Source organism: Capricornis sumatraensis, chromosome 18, assembly GCF_032405125.1.
Source record: "Capricornis sumatraensis isolate serow.1 chromosome 18, serow.2, whole genome shotgun sequence".
NCBI classification, from domain to species: Eukaryota; Metazoa; Chordata; class Mammalia; order Artiodactyla; family Bovidae; genus Capricornis; species Capricornis sumatraensis.
The window spans coordinates 7,378,443-7,399,998 of NC_091086.1; the positions used below are offsets into that span (position 1 = coordinate 7,378,443).

The window sequence follows — 21,556 nt, forward strand, 5'->3', positions numbered from 1 at the left end:
GCCACACTGACAACCCTGATTCAGGTCCAAATTCCGAAAGGGTGACTCAGGTGCGAATGTCAGTCCTTTAGCTGACTTGAGTTCCAGACGGCTTGCAACAGCTTCCTCATCACCATGCCCCAGTCTGTAGTGAATTGTGGCCAGGATTTGTCACAATCTTTTCTCTCCCTCCTTCATTTCCACTCTAGATCTCTTTAATACACCCCCTTCAGAATGTCACCCTGGGCTTCCCTGGTAGCTCAGCTGGTAAAGAATCCGCCTGTAATACAGGAGACCCTGGTTTGATCCCTGGGTTGGGAAGCTCCCCTGGAGAAGGGAAAGGCTGCCCACTTCAGTATTCTGGCCTGGAGAATTCCAAGGACTGTATAGTCCATGGTGTCTCAAAGAGTCGGACACGCCTGAGTAACTTTCACTTTTCGTGTCACACTGGTGAGCCTAAAATACCACTGTGTGCACTAGCCAGGCCTAGCAGGTCACAAAGAGAAGGGGGCTTTCTGAAGAAAGCATCTTCTCTTCATCCTCCTAGTAAATAAGGTATTATCCATACAGACTCCTGCAAATCAGAGCAATCTCTCTGGAGTGCCCTTTATCGCCTTCCCGAGTTCAATTCCACCCGGTGTATTTGCTCTTCTAACGGCTTCCGGGATTCTGAAAAGGCGTTACATTTGTCTTCACGACTCTTGGGCTTTCTCCCTCTAGTAGCTATAATTCGAGGTCGATTTCTCATTCTGGACTAAGATTCCTGAGAGGGATCTACAGATTCCACATCTGAGGGGAACCCCAACTGGTTAAGTGAAATTTCATTTCCACTGACTAGAGGGCAACCTAAGGATAGCCAGGGCTTCTAAAGGTTCTTCCCAAGGTTCTGTATCAGGGGTTTCCAGTGTCCACACTCCCTACCAACCTCGGTCATTACAAGTAGCCCACGGGTGAGTTCTAGTCACAACAGTTCATCATATACTTGGCTTTCTGATGTCAATTTCAATGCCCCATCCCGCACATGCTAATCAGCCAGCCGTATCTCGGGACTTTCGAGTACTCTGTGTCATGCCAGTTAATACTGCGTGGCAGCCCAAAGCAGTTGGCTCGGGCTACATCTGTGCCTGATGTGGAGAGAGCTGAAGGGCTCTTGACCACACTCCACTCAGTGCAAGGTCAACACTGCTAAACATCGGCTGAGTGCAGCTGGTCTGTGCTGCCTGCAGGCAGAGACTCCCTGCCACTGCATGGGTGCAAACCTCAGGCAAGCCAGGGCCCCTGGGGAACTCAGGAGCCTCGGTGCGGGGGCCCCAGATCCCACTGTATCCAACTGACTAAACGAACCCATATCCCACCCAGAATATAATTTTTTTTCTGCTGAAAAATATTTGAAAAAATTTTTTTATGATTTTGTTTAAAAGTGATGAATTCTGATGTTATAATTTTCTTTTCGTACTTCAGAGCCAATACTTTAAGGTCAAACTCAGTTGTGAGGACAAAGAGACTGTGCCTATAATGGGCCCAGAGCATCAAAATTCAGGTCCTGATGCCGTGGAAGTGAGCCTGGCTTCTTCTCAGGCTGGCACTCCAGGAGAGAGGGACAACAGGAGGAAAGGGGGAGGGGAGGAACAACCCTAAGCTGCGGGGAAGGACCTCAGCGCTAAGAAGGAAAGCAAGACGTGTGTGTTAGACAAAGATGACTCCACTTTGTGCCAAGGACAGAGCGGAGCCCAGTGGAAGACCTGGAGTTGGTTATTCTTTCCTAAAGAGCATGAAGGGGAGAAGGGCATCCCTTTTCTGCCTTGGGACCTGCTGGGAAACTGTAGCATGAGGGAAAATGATCTGTCTCCTGACCCACCAGTGAGCTGTTGAGAGCGAGAGGAATGGCCAGGAATACACCACCAGCTCTAACAGCTGCCTAGGAAAATGGCGATGGTGGGTCAGCTCTTGGTGACAAGGTGGAGCAGAGGTGGGCTACAGTGGCACACACAGGCTGGGGCACCAGAGGTTTGTGTGTGTGTGCCTTTTAACGAGTTTGGCTTTTACTGGGAAAGGCAGTTGCCCTCTTTGGCACTGAGGTATGGAAGGTAAGGAAAGAAGGTGGATCAATGCAAACAAATTCCCATCAGTTCCAATGAGAAGGGAGAGATCAATGGAACAACACAAATGAGATTTAGGTAAGTCAGATCCTTATTGAGCTGATAAATTTCTGGGATAATCAAAATGTCAGAGGTTTTCCTTTTGGAAGATTATATTAGGCTGTTTCTTCCTGAATCCCCACTGGCCAGTCCTAAGCTACTCGTCTTCTTAAGCCAGCTATAAATGGCCCTTACCCCTTTGTCTGTTTCTGTAGGAATTTCTCCTCTCCCAAGTAGGAGCATGGAAAAGAGGAGACCCAGACTGTCTTTGAAGCCATATGAAGGCCCTTGTCAAAAGCCCAGGGCCATGGACTGGCTCAGGCCTCCCCTCTTGGAATTTTACCTGCCTGGAGAGCTGAGCTGAGCTGAATCTTTCAAGTTGCCTTTTATGTCACATTTGGGAGATCAAATTGAGCAATATCATCCCAAACACTAATATTAAAAGAAAAAAATAATCATGATGATCTTGAAACTTGAGCCCAGACACGGCCAGAAGTATTTCTAATTTTCTTGAGCGAGAAAAGAAATGATTTTGATTACTTTCAGTAACTTTTGTGATGGTGATGATATAGGGGAGAGTGGCCTCCTGTGACCCTTTGGCCACATGGAAGCTCAGGTCTCCCCTTTCTCAGCTCACCTGATGCCCTTCTGCTTTTGTTCCTAGAGCTTAGCTCTAGTCTGTCAGCTTCTGAGAAGAGCTCAGCTTCTGAGGTCAAAGTGTCGGAATCTGACATGGGCTCTGTGCTTTTTTGACTTTGACTGTGGGCAGTGATTTAACCCTGGTTCTCAGTGTTACTAGGTTTCCCACATGATGCTAGTGGTAAAGAATCCGCCTGCCAACGCAAGAGATGTAAGAGACACAGGTTTGATTCCTCGGTTGGGAAGATCTCCTGGAGGAGGGCGTGGCAATGCACTCCAGTATTTCTGCCTGGAGAATCCCATGCACAGAGAAGCTTGGTGGGCTACAGTCCATAGGGTCACAGAGAGTCAGAAATAACTGAAGTGACTGAGCATGCAAGCATGTGTGCTCAGTGTTGTCATCTATAAAATGGGAATATTAATGGCGCCTTCTTCCTAGAGCTGTCGTGAGGGTCAAAATGACCCGTGAAAAGTGCTTAGGGACTTCCCGGTGGTCCAGTGGTTAAGACTCCACGCTGCTAATGCAGGGATTGTGGGTTTGATTCCTGATCAGGCAACTAAGATCCTGCATGCCATGCAGTGTGGCCAAAAGATTAAAAAACAAAAGTGCTTAGCGCTCAGTTTGGGATACCGTAAACTCCTGAAGACATATTTGCTATTATTATTCTTACTGCACAGAGACTAGCTCCAGACTTCAGGCTCTTCTCAACCCAAGGTCCTGCCTGTTCAAGGTTATCACCTCTTAACCACCAGAGCATCAAGGCAGCTAGATGTTTCCTGCCAGTTGCTCTGTGGTCTTTTCCTGATGGAAACACCATATTGCATGTTGGCAAAACCACCTTTACAGGAGATAAGGTGAATGAATACAAATGCCAATTTGTAGAAGGTGCCTTTTAGCCACAGACGCTAAATTAAATTTCCAGCAAATCCTTTTAGAGAGGGTCAGTGTTCATTTTCTATAAAATGTGGCTTTCTGAATTCAATATAAAAGCTTTCCTTTAGAAATCCCATTTATGACTTCCTTCCTCTCCCCTCTTCCCTCCTTCTTCACCACCAGCACACCCCCCTCCCCATCCCCACCACACTTTAATTACAGTGAAGGGGGATTAGTCAGCTCAGGTCTCTGGGGAGTTCTCTACAGAGCCATCTCTGAAATTAAACTAAAGAGAAAATGGCACCAGCACGGAGCAAAGAGAACAGACGAGACTGATTGATTGATCTGAGCTCATCAGATGAGTGTTCAGGACCACAGGAAAGTATGACAACAGAAACAAGCAGAAGAAACTCTCCCGCCCTCCTCCCTAGCACCTACAACACCCATACAGAGAGCCCAAGATCCAGACCTGGCCATCTTCCCTGCCTCCCAGGGCCCCTCGCAGCTCCGACTGATACTTTCCCACCGAAAGTAACAGGAGAGGGCGTGGACATCTCAGAGAACCAGCCCACAGGAGCTGGGCTGCTGGTTTCTGCAGGTGAAAGCTGTATTTCTTCTACTCAACCCACTGTCTGGGGAGATGCTCTCCAAGGCACACTTCCGCTTCCCGGCCAGAAGCCCCGGGCCACGCTCCATCTGTGGCCCACTCGTGGTTTGCTATAGACTCCGAAGAGGTCTTTGAAGACCCCATGGTTTCTCTGGCATCATTCCCTTTTAAAAGGGGAGGAAGAGGATAGATTTTCTTGAGTGAATTCTGCCATCCCAAGAGGGATCAAAGGAAGAAGCAGGGCACCGTGATGGAACCTGAGCTCGGAGTCCCCTTCATATTGGGTGGCCAGAACGTTCATGTGGAGTTTTCGTAAGACGGTATAGAAAAACTTGAATGAACTTTTTGGCTAACCCAATACTACAAGGTCAGTGTTCATTCCAATCCCAAAGAAAGGCAATGCCAAAGAATGCTCAAACTACCGCACAATTGCACTCATCTCACATGCTTAGTAAAGTAATGCTCGAAATTCTCCAAGCCAGGCTTCAGCAATACATGAACCATGAACTTCCAGATGTTCAAGCTGGTTTTAGAAAAGGCAGAGGAACCAGAGATCAGATTGCCAACATCCGCTGGATCATGGAAAAAGCAAGAGAGCAGAAACACACCTATTTCTGCTTTATCGACTATGCCAAAGCCTTTGACTGTGTGGATTACAATAAACTGTGGAAAATTCTTCAAGAGATGGGAATACCAGACCATCTGACCTGCCTCTTGAGAAATCTGTATACAGTTTCAGGAAGCAACAGTTAGAATTGGACATGGAACAGTGCACTGGTTCCAAATAGGAAAAGGAGTATGTCAAGGCTGTATATTGTCACCCTGCTTATTTAACTTCTATGCAGAGTACATCATGAGAAATGCTAGGCTGGAGGAAGCACAGCTGGAATCAAGATTGCCAGCAGAAATATCAATAACTGCAGATATGCAGATAACACCACCCTTATGGCAGAAAGTGAAGAAGAACTAAAGAGCCTCTTGAAGAAAATGAAAGAGGAGAGTGAAAAAGTTGGCTTAGACCTCAACATTCAGAAAACAAAGATCATGGCATCTGGTCCCATCACTTTATGGAAAATAGATGGGGAAACAGTGGAAACAGTGGCTGACTTTATTTTTGGGGGCTCCAAAATCACTGCAGATAGTGACTGCAGCCATGAAATTAAAAGCCACTTACTCCTTGGAAGGAAAGTTATGACCAAGCTAGATAGCATATTAAAAAGCAGAGACATTACTTTGTCAACAAAGGTCCGTCTAGTCAAGGCTATGGTTTTTCCAGTAGTCATGTATGGATGTGAGAGTTGGACTATAAAGAAAGCTGAGTGCTGAAGAATTGATGCTTTTGAACAACTGTGGTGTTGGAGAAGACTCTTGGGAGTCCCTTGGACTACAAGGAGATCCAACTAGTCCATCCTAAAGGAGATCAGTCCTGAGTGTTCATTGGAAGGACTTATGTTGAAGCTGAAACTCCAATACTTTGGCCACCTGATGCAAAGAGCTGACTCATTGGAAAAGACCCTGATGCTGGGCAAGATTGAGGGCAGGAGGAGAAGGGGATGACAGAGGATGAGATGGTTGGATGACATCACTGACTCGATGGACATGAGTTTGGGTAAACTCCAGGAGTTGGTGATGGACAGGGAGGCCTGGCATGCTGCAGTTCATGGGGTTGCAAAGAGTAGGACATGACTGAGCAGCTGAACTGAATACTAGCTAGTATTTGTTGTCTGGACACCATGACCAGGCAACTTTACCTGTTAGTACATTTCATTCTCACATCAACTTTGAAGCAAGCACTTATCAATTCACTGTCTGTGAGGAACACAGAGACAAAGCAACTTGCCCAGTGACAGACAGTGTCAGAGCTCGCATTGACCTCAGGTCTGCCTGACTCCCGGGGTTCCCAGGTGGCACTAGTTTCAAGGAACGCAGAAGATCAAGAGACCCTGATTTGATACCTAGGTCAGGAAGATCCCCTGGAGGAGGGCATGGCAACCCACTCCAGTATTCTTGCCTATAGAATGCCATGGACAGAGGAGCCCGGCGGGCTACAGTCCATGGGGTCGCAAATAGTCAGACGTGACTGAAGCGACTCAGCACGCACGTGTGCACTGCCTAACTTGCAACTCTGTGTCCTTCTGAGGGTGTTCTTGTATCATCTCCTCATCAATTGCTTCATTGATCTTTGCTTCATTCTTACCTGAGACAAGGTCGCTTTCTCACTAATGTGGGGGTTCTCCAACCTTATCAGTATCATGATCTCCTGGAGAGTTTGTTAAAAACAGACACTGTGCTCTGCCCGGAGATCCTGACTTCATGGGTCTGAGGTGGGACCTGAGATCTTGCTTTTCAACAAGTTCCAGGTGATGCTGACATTACTGGGCTAGGGACTGCCACTTTGAAAACCACTGCTTTATGGATTTTCACATCTCCCTGGATCCAGTGCTGCTCAGGGGCCATAGATAAGCTGGATGCTTGGTATTTTTAATCCAAATTTCTAGATAAATATTATGACGATGATCATAACACTAATAATTTAACTATAAATTCCTGTTGTTCACTACGTGCCAGACACTTTACTCTTGGGGCTGACTCTCCCCTACTACGGTGATGTAAATTCTGCTGAGGCTCCATCAACACAAGAAAGGCATCAAGTACCAATCTTTTAGACAGATCAGCAGAGTCCATTTGCAGAGAAACTTACAAAAGAGTTTCTGGCTCAGTGAGGGGACCTTCCCAGGTAATAAAGGCAGTAGACATGTTCTTGGTATGGGCTGTTAAGCGGAGATTTGCTTCTTGAGTACATACTTTGGAGGGCTTGAGCCCACCCAACTCATTACAGATAAAGAACTGAGAAACTGCATTCTGATACCAGAATATCATCCAGGGAGCAGGAAAGCGTGGTGGGTGGGGACTAGGAGGATGGGGTGAAGGAGATAAGACTCCCTCTCCTCCACTGACCAGCTTGCATGTGTGTGCTCGATTGCTAAGTCGTGTCCAACTCTCTGCGATCCCAAAACTGTAGCTCTCTGTCCACGGGATTCTCCAGGCAAGAACACTGGAGTGGCTTGCCATTTCCTCCTCCAGGGGATCTTCCTGACTCAGGAATGGAATCCATGCCTCCTGTGTCTCCTGCATTGGTAGGCAGGTTTTTTGCCACTGAGCCATCTGGGAAGCCCCCACCGGTCCCAGAGGGGAAAACAGTCGTAACCCTTGACAATACAATAGAACTGCCAACAGTACAGGGCATGAGCTAAACACATGACAAACCACCACACCCCTGTTCTAATGACAACGGAACACTAACAAACTTTTCCAACCAGTGAGAAGACACAAAGGTTTCCCCAGTCGAGGAAGACTCCCAGGGTGAAGAGAAATGAGCCAGCCCGGAGCAAGAAGGTGAACCATGCACGATCCGTGCCCCTCCCCCAACACTAACACACCACTTAGTCAACAGCAGAGGGAGGAGGCATTTGGAGGCAGGAAGCAAGGGTGAAGTTTCACAAGCAGCTGAGAGTGCTGCCCCATGGGCCTCCTAAGGGCGGGAGCAGGTTGGGGAGGAAGCAGGGCCCTTTACTCACAAGGTTCGGATCTTCGGCATGTGGTTGAAGCTGGTGACCAGGATGCGGCTGATGTTGTTGTTGTTGAGGGTGCTGCAGACAGAGCGGAGAGACATGTCAGCAAAGGAGCGTCGTGGGAGGCGCCAGGATGCTTGTGGACGGTGGGGAAGGATGGATATGACTGCAAGAGGGACCACCCCTCAGCAGCCAGGTACCAAGCAGCTGGAGACCAGTGGATGGGGCTCCAAATGAGAAAAGAATCTGATTCCTTTTTACAGGTGGATCCCTCCTCCCTTCTGCTGCCCTCTTGGTACTTACTACCTGGAGCAATAAGCCTGCCCTTGTGAAATCCTATTGTGAGGGTTTCATTACAATGTCACTAATTCCCACAACTATAATGCAATCCCAATTAAATATTGTCCTCATTTCAGAGAGAAGGAAACAGATTCCCAACACCTTGCTCAGTTACACATAATCCTACAGGGCAGCCTTTATCCTTGCATTATAGATGGGGGTGCTGAGCTTCAGAGAAGTAAAATTATGCTTCCAAGGATACACAGCTGTTAAGCTGTAGATAATGGATCTGAACCCAGCACGTTTTTTAAAAAAAATTTTATTTTTAATTGGAGGATAATTGCTTTACAATGTTGTGTTGGCCTCTACCATACATCAACGTGAATCAGCCACAGGTGGACATAGTCTCCACCCTCTTGAGCCTTCCTCCCACCTCCTACTCCATCCCACCCCTCTAGGCTGACACGGAGCACTGGATTTGAGCTCTCTGCCTCACACAGCAAATTCCCACTGGCTGTCTATTTCACATCTGGTAATGTAGATGTTTCCACGCTAATCTCTAAATTCACTCCACCTTCTCCTTGCCCCACGATGTCCAAGAGTCTCTTCTCTATGTCTGTGTCTCCACTGCTGCTCTGCAAATAGGCTCATCAATACCATCTTTCTAGATTCCATACATACGTGTTAGTACACGATATTTATTTTTCTTTCTGACTTATTTCACTCCGTATAATAGGCTCTAGGTTCATCCACCTCATTAAAACTGACTTAAATGTGTTTATTTTTATGGCTGAGTGATATCCCACTGTATATATGTACCACAGCTTCTTTATCCGTTCATCTGTCAATGGTCGCCTAGGTTACTTCCACACCCTAGCTGTTGTAAACGGTGCTGCAATGAACCATTGCGAGTACATGTGTTTTTTTCGATTACGGTTTTCTCAGGGTATATGCCCAGAGTGGGCTTGTTGGGTTAATGGTAGTTTTAGTCCCAGTTTTTAAAGGCATCTCCATACTGCTTTCATAGTGGCTGTATCAATTTACATTCCCACCAACAGTGCACGAGTGAGCCCTGCGCTATCTTGCTCCAAACTCCTTGCTCTGCCCATCACACACACTGCCTCACAGGATGCTATGTGGGGAGGTTATTTTATGAGTAGTTTCCAGGCATCTTCTGCCTCTTCAAGCACATCCTAAGTGAGTCTGTGAGCTCTGTGGGGACAGGGATTAAGTCTCTCTCTTGCGACACCCCATGACCATGGATGGGAACTCCTCTGGTATCTTGGTGCATGGGGGGAAAGGGAAGAGAGGGATGTGAGCTCCATCAATGGAACAAGATGAAATAGAATGAAATCAGGCTATAGGTAACTATAGTCCAAGGCCTACCCTTCTAGAAGGACTTGCTACGGGAGCCCAGGGAAGCATGGCAAAGGAAATGGCAACCCATCCCAGTATTCTTGCCTGGAAATCTCATGGACAGAGAAGTCTGTTGAGCTGTAGTCCATGGGGTTGCAAAAAGTCAGACACAACTTAACAACTAAACCACCACCATCACAGGGAAGCAAGGCAGCCAAGGAAGCCATCACTTGGCTGGAGGTGGAAAGGTGATGGAGTGGGAGGCCTTTCTGGGTCGGTGAGTTCAGTGGCCATGCAGACAGAAGCCACCACCTGTGGCAAGACTGGACCTGGGTCTCAGCCCTCTGACCCACACCTAACTCACTCTGGATCCCAAAGAGCAGGCATCGGATCCAGCCCACGGTACACTCCTTGGTGATGGGCACTTGCTCCTGGGCTCCTCCAAGGCCACATCAGATACCCCCTCTCATCAGCTCCATTCCTCTTACGCTCTCATGGAACCCCACCAGCCCAGGAAGCAGCCTTCCCTGGAAAGGCTTCACTGGTTAAATGGACTTCTTTTGCCCTTGGCTCTTGATGAATATGTTATCTTACTCTTAGAATCTCTCTAACATTTTCCATCTTGTGTATTACCACAGTCAAAGCTCTTGTCCATACAAGGTTCAAACTGAGTCACATATACCCTAGTTGTGTGGTCTCGGGCAGATTATCACCATCACTTAGCCATAGATTCTTCACTGGTAGAAGGGGGCAATGGTACCTACCTCACAGGGCTTAGCAGACAGTATGTGCTTGCTAGGTGGAGGCCACCATTTAACTGATTTTGGTGGAGAGAACCTAGCCCTGTCCTGGTCATTCCTGTTCCCCTCACCCAACCCCAGACTCCAAGGGAATATACACAGAGCTTTATCCTGCAGAGGCCCCTGTACCCACCCCACCTAAGGGGTCTGCACAGACACCTTCTCCCCTGGGGACCCTAGTCCACAGCAGGATTCCAGGGACCACATCCCCTTTGACCCAGGCTATTTCTCAAGGCCTTTGGCCAAGAAGACCGGGAGGAAATCTATTTACACAAAAGTACAGAATCTAATACTTTTTCCTCCCTCCCCCCATATTTCTTCTGCACCTAGTGGCATTCTTCTGGCATTCTTTTAGGCGTATGGTATTATGATAAAGTGGAATCAACCAAATTTACATTGCTAGCTTCTGCCCACTCAAGGAATTCCTTAATGCATCAATTCTGACACTTGGCATTTTATGATCTTGAACCTATTCTATTGCCTGCGGCTTATCTTTTCTATAGACGTGTGTGCTGGGGGACTGTGAATCCATCCTATCTTCATCCACCCAGGAGGTGTTCAGAATATGTCATCAGATAGGGTGCAAGAACTTGTCACTCCCATCAGACCATGCCATCCTGCCTTGACAGGGAGCTTCCCAGGAGCGAGGGTCATGCTCCCTACCGGACCCCCTCTCCAGCAGATTAGGAATGCCTCTGGGGTGGAAGCAATGCCTTCATCTCTCTTCTATCCATCCCAGAGTTCTAGGCTCCACACCTGGGGGAGACCTAATTAGAATCTTTGACTCACTAATCAGACAAAAATCTGTGTCCCCCTTATCTCACAAAAGCAAAGAGCTCAAGAAGCCTTTGCAGAGAAGAGGCTGCCTTCCAAATATGCCCACTCGACATCAGACTGAGTTCACAGCCAGCCCTAATTTAGCTGAATATACAGTGCAGTTATACACAGGACTTGGATTGTAACTGCATCCGGCAGGCGTCCGGCAGTGATGACTTATTAATGTATTACTACACTGATATTTAAATGTGAGCCATAATGAGGCCAATAAAACATTTATGATAATAGCAATTATTCCAGAACCAAAATGACTAAACACAGTATTCAGACTTCCATGATTTGCTGGCCCAGGGACCTCAGAGGGTTGGTAACCTCTTGGACGCTGTTCTCCATGGAAGCTACAGTTTCTTTTTCCCTAATAAGCCCAGATTTATCTGATTTCTAATCTTGGTGGCTTTTGCCCATGCAGGCAGCACTATCTGGTCCTCGTGCTTAGGTCCAGCAGCTGGCATTTGATGAAGGTGGCATTATCACAACCCTGGTGCAGAGGAGCAGAGTGGGGGTGTGCATGCTCAGTCGCTCGGTCCTGTCCAACTCTGAGACTCCATGGACTGTAGCCCACCAGGTTCCTCTGTTCTTGGGATTTCTCAGACAAGAATACTGGAATGGGTTACTGTTTCCTCCTCCAGGGGATCTTCCTGACCCAGGGATCGAACTCATGTCTCCTGCATTGGCAGGTGGATGGATTCTTTACCACTGCGCCACCTGGGGAGCCCAGGAGCGGGTGAGCACGGCCTCAAAGGCAAAGCCTTTGTTAAGATTCTGACTTACAAGCTGTGCAACCATGAATAAATTTTCTTAATCTTACTAGGTTTCCTCCGGTTTAACAAGCAGAAACTAGCAGCATTGATCTCACAGAGCTTTGTTGGTGGTTCAAGGAGATGGCTGTAATAATTGCCAACATTAACTGAGAGCTTATTGTAGGCCAGGCAGGTATTGGGTTGTGGGTTCTACTTGTACCATCTCACTTAATTCCTACAACCACCCGATGAGGCAGGCACTTTCTATCATCTCCACGTCAAGGATGAAGCAAGTGGTGTATCAGAACTTGACTCTAGAAATGATGCCCGTCTTCACTGTCTATTGCTGCTGTAACAGATGACCACACTTTCTATGGTTTAAAGCAACACAGACCTATTTCATACAGTCTAGAGATCAGAAGTCTGAAATGGGTTCACGGGACTGTGTTCCTTCTGGAGGGCTTTGAGGAGAATTCATTTCCTTGCCTTCTGCAGCCTATGAAAGTGAAAGTTGCTCAGTCATGTCTAGCTCTTTGCGACCCCAAGGACTATACAGTCCCTGGAATCCTCCAGGCCAGAATACTGGAGTGGGTATCCTTTCCCTTCTCCAGGGGATCTTCCCAACCCAGGTTATCGAACCCAGGTCTCTCTCATTGCAGGCGGATTCTTTACCAGCTGAGCCACAAGGAAAACCCAAGAATACTGGAGCGGGTAACCTATCCCTTCTCCAGGGTATCTTCCCGACCCAAGAATCGAACCAGGATCTCCCGCATTGCAGGTGGATTCTTATTCCTTGGCTCATGGCTCCTTCCTTGTGTCACTCCACCCTCTTGCTTCTGCTGTCACATCTCCTACTGTTCACTGCAATGTCCTGCCTCCCTCTTAAGAGGACCTGTCTGATGACATTTAGAGCCTGACAGGATAATCCATCTCAGGATTCTTGGCCATATTTTCCAAGTTCCTTTTGGCACCTAAGTTCCTGGGATGAGAACACGGGACACTTTTGAGGGGACATTATCCAGCTAGCTATCATGACCTTGAAACTGGGCATGGAAAGCATACTTGTTAGCACACTAGCTTGTAGGCAATAATCGGTAACTATTAGCTATTATTTTTGTAGCCTGGGATTCCCTGATAATTCAGTTGGTAAAGAATCCACCTACAGTGCAGGAGACGCCGGTTTGATTCCTGGGTCGGGAAGATCTGTTGGAGAAGGGATAGGCTACCCATTCCAGTATTCTTGGGCTTCCCTGGTGGCTCAGTTGGTAATGAATTGCAATGTGGGAGACCTGGGTTCAATCCCTGGGTTGGGAAGACCCCCTGGAGAAGGGAAAGGCTACCCACTCCAGTATTCTGGCCTGGAGAATTCCATGGACCAGAAGTCAGGCACAGCTGAGCGACTTTCACGTTTTTGGTGACCTGTGTTTGTTTGGTCTTTTACGACTTACTATGTATTTTCACATTCATCTTATTTGGTACTTGAAGCACTCTGCAGTTCAGATGATCTTTCCCATCTTACCAAGGAGCAGTTTGAGGCTATAAGAGATAAAAGGCTTGCCCAGCACAGCAACAAGCTCCAAGAGGACTCAGGACTGACTGTTTCTTCTTTACACCACAATTTCTCCCAACTTTCCCACTGCCTTCTGTTTTCAGGGCTAGTTTGCGTCTCCAGCAAAGATACTCCCTGCCACCTCCCCTTAGGGACCCAAAGCTAGAATTCACTGCACAAGTCTACTATCGCCTCCTATTCCAGAAACCTTCTTGAAAATTAACCACAGAAAAAATATATTGTTTGATCTGACAAGGACCCACCTGCACCCCCATTATATGAATGCCCAAACTTAACCTATGGTGACCTCATCAGCCTCATCTTATTTACTTCCATCTCCTGGAAGAGTATTGCTAGTTCTAGAATGTAGCTTTAACCTCACTGCTCTGTTCTTATTGAGAAAATATGCTTTACCCTAAGTTGCCCCAGTTGGAAATTTTTCTCCTGTGTGTGTTAGTTGCTCAGTCATGTCTGACTCTTGTGACCCCATGGGCTATAGCCTGCCAGGCTCCTCTGTCCATGGGATTCTCTAGGCAAGAATACAGAGGTGGGTAGACATTCCCATCTCCAGGTAAATGCTGTCAATTCATTTTGTGTCAGGTTTCAAGCTCAAGTGCAGGGTCACATCAATTCTATGAAACTTCAGGACTGTCCCAGTCTCCCCTTTTTGCATCCTGGCAAACTACTGAGTGGGCCTTATAGTACGAACCAGAAATAAGGCAATTTCCCTCCACTGGATTTAAAAGACAGCTGGTCCATCCAACTCCCATTCCTCTCTTATAAAGCTCTTACTTACCAAGCCCTATATACACAGTATTTCTATTGAGATTTAGCTGTGTTCTCTCCAGCCTCTCTTCTGTTCTGTCACAGTTGGAGCACCTAGGCCACACTAAAGTCACCTGTTTGGACAATGCTCCTTCTACCAATGGATCTCTCTTGCTTGTGAGAACTAGAAAGGGAGCATTAGACATTTTTTCTGGGGACTTCCCTGGCAACCCAGTAGTTAAGACTTCGCCTTCCAAGGCAGGGAGTGTGGGTCCGAGCCCTGCTCAGGGAGTTAACATCCCACATGCCTCATGGCCAAAAACTCAAAACATAAAATACTAGCAATATGGTAACAAATTCAATAAAGATTAAAAAAGACAAAACTTTTTTCCCAGGTCACTAGGAGATTTGCACACTTACTATTGCTTCTTTTATTGTTGGTTAGCCACCAAGTCGTGTCTGACTCTATGCTACCCCACGGATTGTACCCTGCCAGGCTCCTCTGTCCTTGGGATTTTCCAAGCAGGAATACTCAAGTGGGCACCATTCTCTTCTCCAGGAGAATTCCTGACCCAGGGATCGAACTTGGGTCTCCTGCACTGGCAGGTGGATTCTTTACCACTGAGCCTCCAGGGAAGCCCTACAGTACAGGTTGGCTAGTGGTAAAGAACCCACCTGACAATGCAGGAGACGTAAGAGACTCAGGTTTGATCCCCGGGTGGGGACGGGGATCCCCTGGAGGAGGGCATCAGCAATCCACTCCAGTATTCTTGTCTAGAGAATTCCATGGACAGAGGAGCCCGGTGGGCTACAGTCCATAGGGTTGCAAAGCGTAGGGTATGACAGCAACTAACACAACACACCCTCACAAAGTTAGCATGTCCCTGGGTTCCTCAGCTAGATACCGGGACACGGCAGCAACCCAGGGGCTCCGAGTCATGTTGTATGTATGAAGTGGGGGCACACACGTTGGTCTGTTCCAGGGGTTGGTGAATTGCTATCTAAAGGCCCATCTAGTGCAACCTGCGTGTATGAATACAGTTCTACCCATCTGTTTATTCACATCTATGGCTGCTTCCACATTACAGCAGCTTAGTTTCGAGAGACCATATGGCCTAAAAGCCTAAAATATTTACTAATTGGCTTTTTATAAACCATGTTTGCTGCCCTCTGGCTGCTTGAGAACTGGGCAGTTCTGGTCCTGCCTTCGCCAAAGACTAGCTGTGATAAGTAGGATGTCACGTAACTGCTTGGTGGGAAGAGGGGGTGAGGTCAATGCCTTTCAGGTCTTAAAAACAAAAACTATAAAACAGCGGTAGGAAAGTCCCAGTGGCAAATGGTAGGGCTGGGATTCAAAAGCAGGGAGTCGAGGTGGTTCAGTGGCTAAGACTCCCTTGCTCCCAATGCAGGGGGCCTGAGTTCAATCCCTGGTAGGGGAACGAGATACCACACGTGCAACTAAGAGTCTGCAGGGCAACTAAAGGTCCTGTACACCACGATGGAGACCAAAGACTCTGACTGCTGCAACTAAGGCCTGGTGCAGCTGTTAAAGGAAAGGCTCCAGCGGAGTTGGTTTCTGGGGCTGCATCTCTTCAGGCAGAAACAAAAGCAAACATAAGCAGGCAGCCTCACCCTAGATCTACGCTTCTCCCTTCTGCCCCACAATCCTACCTGGAAGCTGAGTTGCAATGCTCCCAGAGCCTGCAATGCTGTGCTGGAATCAGAGCCCAGAAGACCTTTTACAAGAGACAGGGTGGGGAGATCCACCTCTGGGTGGGCGTGCAATGAACCTGGACAGTTGTTCTCCAAGTGTGGCCCCTGGACTTGCAGCGTCACCCGGGAACTTGTTGCTGCTGCTGCTGCTGCTAAGTCGCTGCAGTCGTGTCCCACTCTGTGTGACCCCATAGATGGCAGCCCACCAGGCTCCCCCATCCCTGGGATTCTCCAGGCAAGAATACTGGAGTGGGTTGCCATTTCCTTCTCCAGTGCATGAAAGTGAAAAGTGAAAGTGAAGTCGCTCAGTCGTGCCCGACTCTTAGTGACCCCATGGACTGTAGCCCACCGGGCTCCTCCGTCCATGGGATTCTCCAGGCAAGAGTACTGGAGTGGGGTGCCATTGCCTTCTCCAGGAACTTGTTAGAGATGCATATGTTCAGGCCCTGCCCCAGCCTCCTGAATCAGAAACTCTGGGGAAGGCCCAGCTTTGTGCGTTTCAATGACCAAGAGGATTCCGTTGTAGAACCAGTGAACTAGGGGAAAGGCTAAGGAAAGGGCCTTGACCTGAGTGTGGAGGGCAGGCTGTGGCTGCCCTGGGCCCAAAGGCCTCACGTGTGGACAGCATGAGGGAGCTGGGCCTCTTTCTGTTTAGGAGGAAGTCCAAGTTCTGAAATAGTATGCAGCCCTCAATGGAGGTGGCTGTGATCACTCTTAGAGAGGTCCAACTTGATTTCTCCCCCCCATTCCCCACTGATCTCTGCTGGGTGCTAAAGTGTGGTTCTCCCAGCGTCACGCAAGACAGCAATCTTTGTTCTGGAGGAGCTCAGTCCAGCTGCAGCCACACCACCCTGGCAATTTCTTAATAAGGCTGACATTTCCCTCTGTCTCCTCCGATCAGGCCATTGCTTTATCAAGCTGTGCTTTCCTGGCTCTGGGTGTAATCTGCGTGTTGTGTGTCCATAATACTATGTAATTGGCTCTAATGCAGCAATATTAACTGCAAGCATGTACCACATAATTTCAGGATCAGGCATCCACAGTAAGCCCCAAGCTTTCTGGGGTGCTCCTGGAAACCCTCCTCTTCCCCTCTGCACAGGTGATCCAGAATCCTAGAGTCAGACAGACCCGCTTTGTCCATTCATCTCCTGTCTCGGGGCAGGTTGACTTCTTAAGTCTGGATAAATAAGGTGGCTCCCTCCTTAAAGAAGGGCTTCTCGGTGGCTCAGCAGCAAAGAATCCACGTCCAGTGCAGGAGCTGCAGGAGACTCAGGGTCGACCCCTTGGTTTGGAAGATTCCCCTGGAGGAGGGCATGGCAACCAACTCCAGTATTCTTGTTGGAGAATCTAGGGACAGAGGAAACTGGTGGGCTACAGTCCACAGGATCGTAAACAGTCAGACAACTGAAGCGACTTAGTATCTACGCACGTACTCCTGAAGGATCCCTAGGAAGAAGAATTTTGGTGGGTCAGCAGCAGCCATAGCTATGGCCACAGGACATCTTTTTTAAGTGACCCTTGCAATTCCCTGACTTGTACTTACCAACGTGGGAGCCCAGCAGCCAGCACTCTAAGCCCGGAAGATGTAAATACTTCTCACAGGGCCTACGTTGGACTCACAGGGACAGGCACAACCAAGGTAGGCAGAATCATTTCCTAAAGAGCAGCTGAGTGCAAACATTGTGGCCAGGCCCTGTGCAGAAATATCTGAACAGCTGGCATGGGGCATGAAGAGCACAGAGGGGTTGCAGTAGCACGTGGGCCACAAAAGGAGGGTCTGGGGGGCTCCCACCTTTCCTCTTTCTGGCTCAGGCAAGGAGAGAGGGATGAAACGGAGGCTGCTTTAGATCCTCTACATGTCTGCTTTCCTCTTTGGTTCATTTGTCAAAGCAGGACTGGCTTGTCCTGGTCTGGCTTGGTGGGTGTTGACTGATAGTCATCACGGCATCAGGAATGAATCATAGTACCTACTGCTGATGACGAGGCCCTGCCACAGGCTCCTAGATCCTGGGTGTGAGAAGTGCTGGCTAACTCAGCCCATTAGCATGTGTGCAGGAGGCACTCTATGAACTTGGCCCTGGGGGAGCACACACTGGGTCTACAGAAGTTGACAGAGGCATTCCCAAGCCTCGCCCCCCAGCCTAGGGTCCCTCTCCAATTGCACTGACTCAATCACTTTGTTTGTTTCTTTGTTTTTGGTTTGTTTTTTATTTGTTTTTTGGCTGTGTCACATGGCATGTGTGATCTTTGTTCCATGACTAGGGATTGAACCCAAGTCCGCTGCATTGGAAGCAGAGTCTTCACCACTGGGCCACCAGGAAAGTCCCAGGCTCAGTCATTTTTGAATGAAGCTCCTTAACTGTTTTCCTCCTATCAAGGCTGAATTCGCCTTTCTCCCCCAGCTACCCACTGCTCTGATTTGGCTGGAGGCTCTGGGAAATTCCAGAAATCAAGAAGAATATTATAAAATAACACATCATTTGAAAAATCTAAATTGATGTTACAGAATCTCCCATGAACATTCTGCTTTCCTCCAATGATCTGGACTAGCAAAGGATATTGCTTTGAGGTGAGCTTCCAAAGATCTTTCAATAAAGATGCCCATAATAACAACAATATTGATGTTTATTAATCATGTTTTTGCTATGTGCACACATTATCTCATTTAATTCTCCCAACAATCTGAGATACTCTTGCCATTTCCATTTCGGATCCTAAAAAGATCAATGAACTCTGCCTGATCATGTAAGTATGGAGTTGTGGAGCCAATATTCAAATCCAGGAAAGTGTCACACCAGACCGGACTGTATTTTTCATCATTACACAAAACTGCCTCTTACAGGATTGTCTTCGACAGATACCAGCCATCCAATTTCCCCTGCTGTCCCGAGGAGGAGAGGAATCACACGTGTTAGTGGTAAACTCGGTCCTTCCTGGCTTCAGTGTGGCAGGGACCCTGGTGTTTGACTTGCTCTCAAGGCTGCTCATAGCAACAGCATTGCCTAACTCTTCTCTGGTCCAAGGAAGACGGTAGTAGGGGCTTCAGAGCATGTGTCTGCATGCATGCTAAGTTGCTTCAGTCGTGTCTGACTCTTTGCAATCTTATGGACCATACCTTGCCAGGTTCCTCTGTCCCTGGGATTCTCCAGGCAAGAACACTGGAGTGGGTTGCCATTTTCTTCTCCGGGGGATCTTCCCGACCCAGGGATCAAACCTGCGTCTCCTGCATTGGTAGGCATGTTCTTTACCACTAGCGCCACTTGGGAAGCCCAGAGGCTACAGAGAAGAGAGGAGAATCATGGCTCAACACCTTCCAAGGCTCAGGCTTGGCTGACAAGTCCAAGTGTTGCCAAAAGTTGCCCTGACTGTTGGATTGGCTAATAGAGATTTTTCAGAGCACCCTGAAGAACTAAGGGTCCAGTCTTGCTCCTTGAGCAAAGCTCACCCTTGGTCTACTAGGAGAGGACAAGGAGTCTCTGAGGGCAGATGGGGCAGGAGGAATGAGAGATGGAGGGAGAGAGAAGAGGGATGAGGGTAAGAAGCTATCTTGCTTATGGTACCTGTTCTCCTGGACTATCCTGGGTGCTGCCTATTACCGACTTCCTTCATCTCCCTGCGGACCGTTTAAATTAAAGCTCATAACCATTGTGTGGGCATATAATGAAAACAACTGATGCTGCACTGATTAGTCCATTACTCTCAACTGTTAGAAAACATAATGACCTCACAAGGGGCCTTATTCACTGACGTATAGCAGTCGGGCTCTCATTTGACACCTCAAATTAGCAGCCAAAGCAATAACAGCTGGGGTTTTTGTCTCAATATTTGTACCCGACTCTAAAGTGATTTGGCACCGGGTGAGCGTTATTTTTAAACACAGAGCTCTCACCGCCAAGTAACATTTTAAATGGTCTCCAGGTGTCATGTAAAACCTACAAAAATAAATAAAAACAATCAGCTTCCAATTAGGGCTTTTGATGATAGGGGTTCCTTAACAAAAGGGCTTGTCTTTGGTTCTGGCTTCATTATATATGCATGTTATGACAGCAGAAACTCATCTCCTTCTACCCAGCGGAGCCTCGGTGTTAAAAGGAAGAAAAAGATGCCAGTAAAATAAATAGAAAAAGTGGAGGAGCAAAAGAGAAAGATGAATCTTCGAATTCCACCACTGCTCAATCAGATGCTGGTGGTGGAAGTGATCAGGATGCTCCAGTGTTTCTGGTCCCTGAATTCTGAAGAACTCCTTACTCATCTATTGAGATCACCATGGACCCTGCCTAGTGGTGACACAGAATGATTCAACTGCCTCCCAGTGACCTACTGAATTGTAAAATGTACCTTAAACGACACTGTAAATGAGGCGGCCTTAGTCCCCTAATTCTATTTCATCATCTGTAAACTGGGAACCTGGACCATTAATCTTGTCTACTACATTATTTAGAAACGCCACAGTTTCCAGTGTGCAAGATATCTGTGGGGGTGAAGAAATGACCTCCCACTTACGTAACTGGACAGGTGAGTTTGTCGCTGAGAAGGAGGGAAGCAGACGATTCCACCTCGGCTGCATCTGAGCAGGGAGAGGAAGAAGGGGCAAAGTCTTCAGTACCTATGAATGTGTACATAAGAGACAGGTACACGCAGAGAAAGCAGAGGACGCATCTGGTTTACCCCTCCCGCCTGCTCCCCACCCCCACCCCCGGCGTTATGTAGGCAGGACCTCGCTCTGTGTTTGGCACAAAAAAGGACTCAAGTATTTACTGAAGGAATGGATGGATGAGTTTCCAAATGTGAAGGATCATGCTTTTGGCATCTTTCGATTAAAAAAAAAAAAAAACTCCACTCTAAACAGCCTTCTGGGCTGATCCCAGAGTACAAAGTCAATTGCCTACAGGAGCAAGGCTTGACATCGGAGGAAGGGGCTGCATCGGACTGAGGCAAACACAGCTTTTCCACCCAGGGCCATCATTTCTCATTTCCAAGGACTGCTGCCATGCTGGAAAGCGGGTGCAGTGATGCCAGTTCTTTTCCTTTTGTTAAAGAGAAAGCCAGACATCTAGAATTTTTATATGAAATCTCCTTATTCCTTGGTCCATATTGATGACTAACTCTCCTTAAGGAACAAAAGTCGCAAATGAAACATACCTGGGGGCTGGGTTTGGCTTGCAGGGGCCAGTTTTCAGTCTCTGAACCAAACAGATTACTTCAACAATTTGAATCAAACATATATATTTAACACCTAAAGATCACATATGGGCTATATAAATCAATCAGTCTCTCAGTGTATTCTAACGTCATCATGGTGCTGTGCGGTTAAAGCCTTCTTCCTATGCTGCACTTCCTGGAGGGCAGTCACTAGCTAAGACACGCTCCAGGAACCTTCTATTGAAACCAACTATCTTTAAATGGTTGAAACTTATTCAATGCTCCCCCCTCCACCCACCGCTATCCTCACTGAGGATAATTTACACTGTGAGCTATTTGGGCTCATAGATGGGTAGGGGTCGTTGGTGCTGACTCACAGGGCCCCGGGCACGCCTGCTAGCTGGAATCAATGATGCAGAATTCGATGTCTCCCCAGGCTGCCCTCTGACCAGGGTGGTCATCTCCCAAGCAGTGGCTGTAGGACTGGAAGACTCTAGAAAGGGAGGGTGTGGTCCCCATGTTGAAGGTAAAATGTTCCCTCTGGCAAAATGCTTGGGATTAAGGGA

The 21,556-nt window shown here is 47.8% G+C and overlaps 1 protein-coding gene across 2 annotated transcripts in view; it reads right to left on the reverse strand.

The window, feature by feature from the left end:
* The window catches only part of SLIT3 (slit guidance ligand 3), a 722,678-nt gene that overhangs the window by 164,384 nt on the left and 536,738 nt on the right, over positions 1–21,556 (reverse strand). For both annotated transcript variants that reach the window (XM_068990416.1, XM_068990417.1), the window contains exon 7: positions 7,816–7,887. In XM_068990416.1, the coding sequence (XP_068846517.1) occupies positions 7,816–7,887 (72 nt within the window). The remainder of the gene's footprint in view (positions 1–7,815; positions 7,888–21,556) is intronic.